Source organism: Anarhichas minor, unplaced genomic scaffold (genome assembly GCF_050575085.1).
Source record: "Anarhichas minor isolate MPS153535 unplaced genomic scaffold, ASM5057508v1 ptg000055l, whole genome shotgun sequence".
NCBI classification, from domain to species: Eukaryota; Metazoa; Chordata; class Actinopteri; order Perciformes; family Anarhichadidae; genus Anarhichas; species Anarhichas minor.
In genome coordinates, this window is record NW_027466501.1 from 3,639,848 (window position 1) to 3,651,828 (window position 11,981).

The 11,981-nt window shown below is 42.8% G+C and overlaps 1 protein-coding gene across 2 annotated transcripts in view; it reads right to left on the reverse strand.

The window, feature by feature from the left end:
* Positions 1-10,167, reverse strand: part of scube1 (signal peptide, CUB domain, EGF-like 1) — a 109,637-nt gene extending 99,470 nt beyond the window's left edge. For both annotated transcript variants that reach the window (XM_076076072.1, XM_076076071.1), the window contains exons 1-2: positions 10,080-10,167; positions 6,355-6,477 (exon numbers count right to left, since the gene is read on the reverse strand). In XM_076076072.1, the coding sequence (XP_075932187.1) occupies positions 6,355-6,477; positions 10,080-10,167 (211 nt within the window). The remainder of the gene's footprint in view (positions 1-6,354; positions 6,478-10,079) is intronic.
* Between the last annotated feature and the right edge of the window lie 1,814 nt (positions 10,168-11,981).

Sequence of the window (11,981 nt, forward strand, 5' to 3'; positions counted from 1 at the left end):
TTAGATTTGTGTCTCTACCCTTTGCAGATAATGTGGTTCTGTTAGCTTCATCAGACTGTGACCTCCAGCACGGACTGGGGCAGTTTGCAGTGAAAAAGTTGGGATGAGAGTCAGTGCCTCCGAGTCTGGGGTCATGGTTCTCTGCAGGAAACCGGTGGACTGCTTCCCTCTAGGTTTCATGAGTCGCTGCCCCCAAAGAAAAGAGTTCAAGTATCTCTGGGTCTTGTTCACGAGTGAAAAAATGGAACGTCAGATCAACAGGCGGACTGGTGTGGTGTCAGCAGTAATGTGAGCATTGTACCAGACCATTGTTAGAGCTTAGGCGACAGGAAAAGCTTTCAATAACCCGTTCATCTATGTTCCAACCCTCCCTTATGTTCATGACCTTTGAATAGGAAAGGATCAGATCATGGATACAAGAGGCCAAAATAAGTTTCCTCTGTAGATTGGCTGGACTCACCCTTAGAGATAGGGTAAGAAACTCAGGGCTTCACCGCAACCTTCCCCCCACATAAGTGGCAGAGGATGGATGGATGAACAGATATTAATATTTTGCCTCCCCCATTATCTGAGGAGCCTCTGGATAGACGTACCGACTGACAGTCTCAGTGATATTATACTGATATAACTCACTTTGGGGTAGATGCCCAAGGGTATACTTGTTTCCAGAGTGTATTGTCCATGCTTTAGGAATATAAATACATCTATACAGTATACACCTAGAGACATCCGCAAAAAACCTTGCAGTACATCCCCAACACAACACTCACATTTATTTAGGTAGTTTGTGTTAGTTGGTAAGTTATATGCACACAGAAATGAATTTGATAAAAGTGATGTTTTTTATTTTTTGAAGTGGGGTTGTATGAAGCAATTAGTCAGTAAAGAACCTAGTGTAGATTTTTTGAAGGATTAGTTAGGATTCACCAAAGTCACAAAATATCACAAACTAACTAACTGTTGGAGGCAGCAGTAGAACAGCAACTACCGTCTTCTGCGTGGTACAATTACTGTTTTTGTCAAAAGAATCTTGTGGCTTTGAACGGCTTCAATTCCCGCCGGAAAGGGCTGTCTGACAGCGAGGTAAAGAGGTGAAAATATTCTGTATATATATATATATAGTGTACATTTAAACTAATATAAATAGTTTTAGGTGTCTAAAATACTGCTGCCCCCATTCACAGCATTACATTGCTTTGCTCCAGTGCTGGTACTACGGTCTGTTTCTACAATCTAGGGGTGTGTTGACCGCCATCTACTGCAGGCAATACAGTGACTATTAACTCATACAACTCCATACAATAAAATCCAAACTATTCCAGGCAAAACTATTTTCTAAATGAGGTACGTATGGGAGAAATATGACTCGTCTGTCTGGAGGATGGTGGATCTCAGTGGTGGACTGAACATGTAAAATATGATTAAGTTTGTGTTATTGATCTGTTAGAACCTACAACTTACCCAGCTCATTATTTTTAATCAGCTCCAACTTTTCAGTTTTGACTTTGCACACATGGCCAAAAATAACAGAGAGGCCTCGATGTTAAAACATTCTAGCCTCACAATAAAAATAGCACATCGCATCCAAGGAGTATGAAGGGTGCATCTGGAGGTAATAATAATAATAAATGCAGGTGCTCTGGACAGAAACGTCTGATAAAATGACAAATGAGAGATAACAGTGTGGACGGATCATACATTAACGCACTGGTGAGGATTGTGGAGCAAAAAGACGATGACGTACACGAAGTTGTATCCACTTTCTGTTTTTCTCGCCTAATCCATGGCATGTTCTACTGGACTGCTGAGTGAGTCTTTGCCGATACGGAATGACGCTGATAAAAGCAGCGGAGGACTGGGTGATGGAGAGAGCGAGCACAGGCGCTCTGCTGCTTCCAGGTGCTTCCAGGAATAGCAGGGCCGCTAATGGCGCGCTGGCCGACAAAGTGGCCCGTAATGCCTGTTGATGGAAAACACAGCCGGCCAATTACAGCGGCCATATCTAATCACCGGGGTCAGAGGGTCAACTCCCATCCCACCATCTGTCTTCATTTGACATCTCTGTCGTGAGCTGTTGCTACATCGCTGGGAGGAGATTGATAGATCTCAGCGTACATTCTGGAGGTGTTGTAAAGCGTGTTTGACACACACTCGCACGTTCGCAGAGAGGCATTCAAATGCTGGATGTAGAACGGTGATGTAATGAAATTCATTTGACATTCAAGCTCCATCAAAGCAGAGTACAGCTTCCACACACACTGATTCAAACGCCGGCCTGGGTGAAGTGATGTCATAAACAGCGGCTGGCAGGACAGGTCGGCTCAGACAGCAGCAGCTTTATGGGAGGAAGATCATATTCCTGAAAGCCTGAAATCCTCCGCTGTCTCCTCTCAGAGGACAGAGGAGCTGTTGTTATTCAGGACGACCTCGTTCAGACCGTGTCTGTCTGTCTGGTGCCATAAATCACATGCTTTATGGCAAACGGATAAGACAACAGAGCTGCTTAATGACTCAATCAATAATCATTGATGTAAACGGTCAGTTCAACCAAAAATGTGACGTCAGACACCAGCGCGCACAGTTTATGGAGAGATCAACATGTAAAGTTGTTTTTTATGCTATAAACCCTGTAATAGTCTCCGTTCCACGAGCTTCTTTAACTCACGCACAATCACTCATTCAGCATTTCTTTCCAACAATGCACCATGTACCTGGGTTCAACTTTCCATATTCCAAGACACTAATAGCACTTGTTATTAGAAGTTAAAACAAAAATTGCATTTTACTAGTCAAACAATGATTATTTGTTAGCATTTAAAAAGCTAAAGCTCCCATGATTATTGACCACCACGGGTACTTGCAACATCGTAACTTGGTTTACTTGATTTTCGTAAACATCAGTAACGCTCTTCACTAACAAAGGCCGATTTTATTGATTCATTTATTTACCAGGGACAGTGCACATTAATCAACATTTCAGTTTCCACCTCAATGTAAATGTGTGAGTCAGCTAGAGAGCTGTTTTCTGCCTGCAGTCCCTGGGCAGGTTGTTATTATCAGTACAATTCAACAGCAAACACAATAAGACAACACTGTAGAGCATAATACAACACAATACAATAAAATACATAAATACATTACAAAAGTAGCAGATTCGTAAAAACAATAAAAGTAAGTAACGGCAGGGCCAGAGATGCGGTAGTATGATTACTGTGATTGCAGGTTTGGTTTGCTTTAAGCACTCTCTTTAGTTTTTGTTTAAATGTTAGGTAATGAATGCTCTCTCTGAAGTCAATAGACTGTTTAAGTCGTGGGTGGCTCTGACTGAGAAGACTGTTTATTCAAACTTGCTACATCTGTATTGTACAACACAGTCCCCTCTGGTGTTTGCCTTTGTTGCCCTGCTGCTGCTGTCCTTCAGCATTATGAAGTGACTCAGTGTGGGAGGTGTACGGAGGCTTATGTAGAACCTTAAAGACGAGGCAAGCATCTGTAAAATGTTTGAAACTACAGAAATGAAATAGATTGTGCTTTTGAACTATATGCAATGGTGATAGCAATTGGTCTTTCGGTCAAGTGTTTTTAGTGTCTGTTTGTAAAGGGACTCAATAGGTTTTTTAAATTGTCATGCTTACTTGTGACCAGCTTGTAAAACAGTATGTAATGTAGGAAAAAGATCATAGCAAGCATAAAGAGTTTGGCTGCCTCTGTTATGTATTGTCTTATATGCCTAAAGTTAGCCAGGTTGAATTTGATAGTACCGGCTACCTTCTAAAATACTGACAACAAAAGTAACTATTCTGTAGGTGTGCTGAACAGACACTAACTTGGCAGGGGAGTGAATAATATTATAAATCTATAGAGAGAGCAACTTGGTGACAGCTGACAGAATAATGGCTTTGGATGGAAACCCCATCACTTTGTTATCTATAACAATTTTCCCATGCCGCCTCCTAGTGATGGTCTGTGAATGGAACCCACTAACAGTTCACATCTCGCTGCCCAGCGTTAACTTTGTGTCGTCTGGGTTTGCATTGTTACCGCTAGGAGCTGCCATTTCTCACAATTCATTTGGTGAGTACAGTGCTATTAGGAATGACGGCCAGAAATACAAAAATGAGACCCGAGTTGTAGTAAATTATACTTCGCCAAGGTACCAAAAAATCGGTATTGTTATGAGCAGTGGAGCGCACGGTACACAGGAAAAGATTAGAGGATTACAGTGTGTGTGTGCGTGTGTGTGTGAGCTAGGACATAACAGGGAGGGAGAGCATATCTGTGCAGTGCAACGGAGCTCCAGCTGTGGTGTGCTCCGAGGCAGAAGTGAGTGGAGGTGTGAACGCACAGCCAGGTGCTGCCCCCGTCTCACCCGGACACCCTCGCTCAGTCCACTTCCTCCCCGTTAATTAGGAGAACCTGTGGGGGGGAGGGGTTGTGAAACAGCTGTCCAACCAGCCGTTACATCAGAGGCCTAGTTCTTGTACCCAGATCCAGTCTATAGCTTTGTTTAACTGTTAAGTTAAGTTGACATTTGATTTTATGTTGCTCCAAGTGATGTCCCAAAAACGTTTATTTTGGCCTCGATCCCGATTCGAGATCAGATCATGTCCAATCCGATACCTATATTTACCTGAATGTGGATTAAATATGTATCTGACACATTAAAACAGCAGCTGTATATTTTTCTTTTATCTTCTCGATCCACTTACTGAAGGTCCTGATTTAAAATGTATAAAATAGTCAATTAAAATATAAATCACACTGTAACCGAGAGAATGCCTGATATTCAAATGAACAGCTGGAGAGAAGAGGTATCCCTCTGTAAGTGGTGTTACAGAATTGAGCGCACACTCCAAACAAACCCAACAACATCAACTTACTCACGTATCTAGAACTAACTAACTAACTGATTTCTTAGCATTGGAGTGAGTCTTGTGTATTTTGCCAATCCAGATGTCAAAGGTGGCGTGACTCACGCGGGTGCACCTCTAATTTTCACTGGTATATGCAGTAAAGTGTAGGATATACAGGAGAGCAACGCTGCAATAGTACCAGGATGAGGTGGACAAAACACAGTAGGGTTGAGTAAAGAAAGGATCGGCATTCGATTGGGGTTTAGTTTATCCGATGCCGATCCTTGGGGTTGGTTTGGGGCATCTCTAGCTGCTTCGCAGAAAAAATAAATGAACACACATTTGCAGGGTAGGAAATTTACATATTTTTTGGGGGGCAATGTTTGCCCCCCAAAAAACTATACTTACTTATACTTACTTACTTAAAACTATACTTATTTAGGCTTACAATATATGAGCAATTGTCATCAAATATACATATACATCAGTCATTGTATGGAATTATTGAGAAAGATATTTTTGTAGCACCTCAAATATTGTGATATTACTCATTTTTGTCCTGAACATATGCATTAGTCATTGTGTGGAATTTTTGAGAAAAACATTTTTATAGCACCTTAACAATTTTAAAAATGTGCCATTTGAAGGTACAAATTCAGTTCAGAGTTTTTACTTAGTAAAATATCTTAATTGACTGTCAGTCAGGTATTATTCATTAGCAACCCTCAAATCAAAGAATAAACACACTTTACGCACAACTTAGGTGTATTTTAACTTTAACTCACGAGATGCAGGTAGCATGTTTTATACTTAATGTGAATATAATTCATTTAATCTAATTTCCATTATGCAATATGTATACTTTGATGGCATCTTATTCTGAAAACCGGATGTTCGTCTGAAGAAACCGGATGTTGTCTCACGTTAATCTTTCCGTTAACTTTCAAAGTCCTTCGCTCGCTCCCGATCTGCGCCGTTTGAATGAGTTTACCGTGAATGTCAGCATATAGGTGCACTAACATGTAAGTGTCTGCTGAGTTGACCACAGTCTCGCAGTCACAGGTCTGATTAAGAAGCGCTCCATTTATTTATTCGTTTAGAAAGTTCGGGGGCGTTTTTTGCCCCTCTCCTCGTGATATCAGGGGCAAAATTATATTTCTTAGGGGCAGTTTTGCCCTTTGCCCTCGTGTATTTCCGACGCTGCACATTTGGAGAAGAGCTCTGTGGTGGGTATTTCATCCATCGCCTTGGATCTGATGGACAGGTCTATTCTTAACACATCAAAGTGAACCCTTCCTTCAATTGACTGCTTCTCTCCCCACAGTGTGGATACGGTCGGGAGCAGATCATCATTATGGCAAATGTTTTACAATCGTATCATATAGATTGGCTACCCATTTGCAGTTATAGATGCACATGTGTCTTAATGATCTAATCACATCCGTTCACGAAGAGAAAGGAGTGAACAGGAAGTGCAATGGAGCGGAGTGAGGCCACTCACCTTCGCACTGCTTGCCATCTCCCTTGTAGCCTGGCTTGCAGATGCAGTTGTAGGACTTGGGCGTGTTCTGGCAGAGGGCGTCGATGTGGCAGTCGTCCGAACCTTCTGCACACTCGTCTGCATCTGCACACACATTAAGAAGAAAAAATCAGGAGTCAATAGTCGAGTAACGAATTGCTTCCTGTTGCTGCCTTTTTGGCCAGGTCGTCATTGTAAATGAGGACTGGTTCTTTTAATTGACTTATCTGGTTAAATAAAGGTAAAATGAACAAAATAATATAAAGACATGAGTCCCAATGGATTCAACGAGCCCTGATGTTGGTATGACGCACTGCTCTGACCTTATACCATGTGTACTTTTCATTTAGCTTGTTTACAACAACAGTAGGACGAAACAATGTAATGTTTCGCATTCCAATGAGACACTGATGACGGCTCATGAGCACACATGAGTGGTTCCTAACCTAGAGGCATGGACCCCCCAAGTGGTCGCAACAAGATTACTAGGATAGTTAAACAGATAAACAAACAAAATTAAAATGTTATGTTTAAAATATTGCTCTAATCTCTGCTTTTCCCCTTGTGAATTACTGGATAGTTTTACCTCTTTATGACTTTTGAAATTAGAATAAAATCCCTCTTGACCTGGTTATAACCGTACATAACAAGTGGACGTAGTCATCGTGAGGTCATCCATTGGTTTGTGGAATGCTTTTATGAAGCCTCGAGTTTGACAAATTCGCCGTCGTCATCTTAGCTTTTTGCAACCGATGAACAGAAGTGACCATATTTCAAATGTGGAGGACTAAAGTAGAGACACGTATACATCTCTGGTAGCGGCAGAGACCTGTCAATCACAGTAAGCCCGCCCTAAAGCAGCTTTTATGGTCTATGTGACTCTAAATGGACCATACTTTACTAAATTAACATCATGCTGTATTGAAGGAAGACTTGAAACTAGAGATTGAGACCATGAACTGATGTTTACAATGTTTACTGAGGTAATATATGAAGAGAGAAGTAGGATCATTTTCTCATAGACTTTTATACAATCAGACTTCTTTTTGCAACTGGAGGAGTCGCCCCCTGCTGGTTAGTAGAGAGGTTGCCACCTGGTTACAACCCATTGACATGTGGAACCAGTCACATGTATACTCGGTTATGTTTAAAACTAGCTAGCCGTCTGACGAGAAAAGTGTCGGCCGAATAGCTCACTGGAAAGCGCGGTAAAAAGCCTTCTCTTAATTGTTGAAGCATACTGACCCCTTGACCATGCAGAGGGAGTCTAATGAAAGCTGCTGTGGAGTCGCAGAACTCAAGGCTTCATAACGGCAGTCCACAAACCAATGGGTGACTAAGTCCACTTCTTATACACACTCTGTGAGTCTTACACACACACAGTCTTACACACTGAAATTGCAATATAGCCTACAAGATTGAATGGATGCAGGTCAAGACAATCAACTAGGTTATACCCGCTTTGCACACACATCGCCGAGGCTAATATCGTTAACAATAAGGCCTCTCACACAACTACACAACCAACCAACGATGTCCTGCAACAGAATCCACACAGCGCACCCGACACACACACTTGTGTGTATAGCTGCAGCCTTCAGCTTTTCCACCTCATGCAAACACAAGCTAGAGATAGAAACATATCCGATGTGGCTTAAAGAGAAAAGAACGACCCACAGAGAGCTGATCTCGAGGCACAACAAAAAATCCACTGCTGCCACCCATGGGTGAAGACCTTACCAGAAACAACCGGGTATTCAAAGGAAACACTGCAATATGTTTCTTAATTCATATATTTGAATACATTATTTGTAGTTTTAATAATGAATAATGTTGAACATAGTAGGATACGCCTTTAAAAGACATGTTTGTGACCATTGCGAGTGAAAAAATACTTGTTAAAAATTATTTCCAGAGTCCCCTCAAAATATTGCTGTTAATTAAGGCTCTCAGGAGAGGTCTCTAAAACCCCCGAGACCCCCTATGTTTCGTACACTGATTTTGACTGTAGTTAAATTCCATCTGCCAACTCTAAGGGAGTGTGATACAAAAGCATACCCTCTTTAAGCTTAAGAGGGTAAAACTTGCCGTTTTTTAAAAATAAGTTGAGTGAAATCCTGTCGGTGCCAAATGTGTCCAGCAAATTATTTATGTGTGACAGAGATAGAGAGAGAGATCACTGGGCAACATGCAGAGGACAGAGGGTTTAACGGCTTCCTAATTGATCAGGTTATTGATAGAGGAGACAGTCACATCTGAGCCCGACTCATTACACACACACACACAGACGGGGGGGGGGGGGGGGGGACCAGGACAGACACGGAGACGTTTTTGGTTTCTTCTGTTCAGCAGACCTTTGCATCACCACAGAGCCCCTCTGCTCTTCCTCTGCAATATAAATAGTGTGTGTGTGTGTGTGTGTGTGTGTGTGTGTGTGTGTGTGTGTGTGTGTGTGTGTGTGTGTGTAAAAGTTAGGCGACCCGGCTGGAAGCTGCCTGCGGTTCGGCCCCTGCTCTCTGTCTGGCCCTCCGCCCGGCTCAGCTGTGTAACGGCAATAAATAAACGATAAAACGGAATTTACAATAAATATTTTTCCTGTTAAAAAAAAGAGTCAGTGAGTGTTTTATTGGAGCCGAAGTGAAGAGAGAGAGACAGAGAAAAATCAGCAACAAGTTCCGTTCTTTTTAGGGGGTTAGGGTGGTGAAATGCTGCAGGAGGATCAGTTTTTTACACTTCAGATCCCCTTCTTTTCTGTGTTCTGTATAAACCCCAAGTGTCCCTGGTTTTAACAAAGCCTTTCCTGCATGGTGGCTCACTGTCTCAATATTGACTCCTCGCGCATTCACAGCGGTGGGAGGCTGAACAATGTGCTGCTGCTGCTCTTGCTGCGCGGTCGATATCGGGCCCCTGCTGCCTGCATGTCTTCTCCTGGGACTTAGACGGTCACTTCTGCCCCCCCCAACCAATTTACACACACACACACAGCCTCCGCCTCCCTCCTCCTCCAGCACCGGACAAGCCCACCAAACCCCGGAGACGAGATGCTCTCTATAGCGGCTTCAGCCCTCCGCTTTAAAAAGCCGCCCTCGGTGTAAATCATTTGCACCGTTTCCACGTGTTGGAACATTAAAAAACAAGGCAGCCGTCTCACTCCAAATCACAGCAAATTAATTTACTTAACCCGGAGAGCAAGCTGCAGTTTCCGATCGAAATTGACCTTTGCGCGCAGGAAACTCAAAGTTCTAGTGAAGTCCGGGACGCGGATGTTACACCGACTGGTAATCCATTTACGCATCCCGGATGCCTTTGAGGACAAACTGCGACATGAAACCGACTTTCTACCAAGAATTTGACATTTGATAAATAAAGCATGATTCACCAAAATGATTCACCCCCCCCCCCCAAATGCGCGCAAATTTTGAGTTTTCAGTGGCATTTAGTGAACGATTATTTTTCTAATATCATTAATAATTCAAGTACATTCGAACGAAATTGCAGATCGCTGTAATCAAATGGCAACTTTAAAGTAGCCCGCTTGTGCTTCATGGTTTGTATTTGAAAGCTCCTGTCATATTGTGGTGGTTTCTTCACTCGTCTCCATCATTTCTCCCGTCAAACCGGTGAGACTGATGCCGGCAAAAGAGAAAAGAAAAGTGCGTTCAGTGGCTGACAATAACGCAAGACAGAGAGGAAAGGGGAGCTCTTACCTGCGAGTCCGACATTCCCCATCACCCTGCAAGTATTTATGAGGAGGATAAACAAACAAACGTCCCGGGAAAAACAAGCGCTCCCCATGCTGACAGACGGTGTGAGGATTCAGCAGGGCTTTTTCTGGGGGTTTGGACCGTGCGTGTGTGCGTGTGAGTACGTGTGCGCGTGTGTGTATGTGTGTCGTATACGAGAGGAGGAGGACTGCTCTTTGGTGGACCGGCAGAGAGAGAGAGAGAGAGAGAGAGAGAGAGACAGAGAGAGAGAGAGACAGAGGGAGAGAGAGAGAGAGGAGGCAATCCGAGCCCTCTGATTGGCTTGTTTGTGCCGGTAGAGGAGAGAGAGGGAGAGGGTTTAATGAGCGACGAGCAGCGCAGCGACATGATGGAGACAGTCTCAAGGTTCCCTAAACCTAAAAAACATAGATAAATATGAATCGTATGGTACATGAATACATTTATTATGTATATACTCCCGAAATGTCCCATTATAAGTCTAAGGGGTAACTAGATTATTATTGTTTTTTTCTGACGTTTCTCTAAATTATTTTACTTGTTAAACATTCCAGTATTTCTTAAACTCAAACAATCTGAGAAAAATCCACTTAGGTCAAATTGCTCACAACTTATGTCCACCACCTGTCTGAGACTCACAAGCCCAAAAAAAGTTGTGCCCTGCTGATTTAAAGGACTTTTGTTTCATTGTATTTAGAGTTTCGAAATACCCCAAACAACGTTTTTCAGCTGACCACCACATATATGTGTATTTAGTAGTGTTGTGGATGGCTTCGGGTCCAAATCTTGACATTGAAGTGCAAAGTATTTTAATTCTACATATTGTGTGATAAATAAACATGGTGTCTGCCCTCTACTGGTTGAAACACCGCTATTGCAATTGAATTTCGCTATTGGCTGATCTGTAGGCAGATGACGTGCAGGAGGCAGCATTCGTCACCAACCTGGCAGCAACCTCCGGTTCTGCCGAGCGAAGCCAATGCATAAGTGTCTTACAACTTGCATTCTCTCTAGTGTCCACCAGGGGGCGACTCCTCTGGTTGTATAGAAGTCTATGAGAAAATGACTCTACTTCTCTCTTGATTTATTACCTCAGTAAACATTGTAAACATGAGTTTATGGTCTCAATCTCTAGTTTCAAGTCTTCAGTACAGCATGATGTTCATTTAGTACATTATGGTCCATTTAGAGTCAAACAGACCATAAAGCAGGGGATGCTTTAGGACGGGCTTACTGTGATTGACAGGTCGCTGCCGCTACCAGAGACACTCTGACATTCTACGTCACTCCTCCGCATTCCAAATGTGATAACTTCCGTTCATTGGTTGCAATAAAAACAACATGGCGACAGCCGTAATCCAAGATGGCGACGGCCAAATCGCCAAACTCGAGGCTTCATAACGGCAGTCCACAAACCAATGGGTGAAGTCACGATGACTACGTCCACGTCTTATATACAGTCTATCTGCGCGACAGGCGTGACACGCTACAAACCGAAGTTGAGCTAGTCTCAACGCTTTTTCAGCGCCCCAATGACAGGAGAAAGCATCAACCAATCATATGTTTTTGTTCCACCACGTTCTGTTCCGTCTAAAATCCACATGACGACATAAACTACAGCAACAAATGCTTTGGCAAAACTTCAGCGGCGACTCGCCTACAACGCAGCTGGCCACGTTTTGTTGCTTTTGTCACTCGTAAAGTGTGAACACAGCATTATGCTAATCGCCAGCAAACACATATCCCAGCCTTGCACGTAAACTCAAATTCCCGAATGTTTACATGAGTTTATACTGTATTTTGTTACCGTGACAGTACCTTTGCAGCACTACTCAACCATAATCATAACAATAAGCAGCTATACAGTGATTAGCATAAGCTAATTGA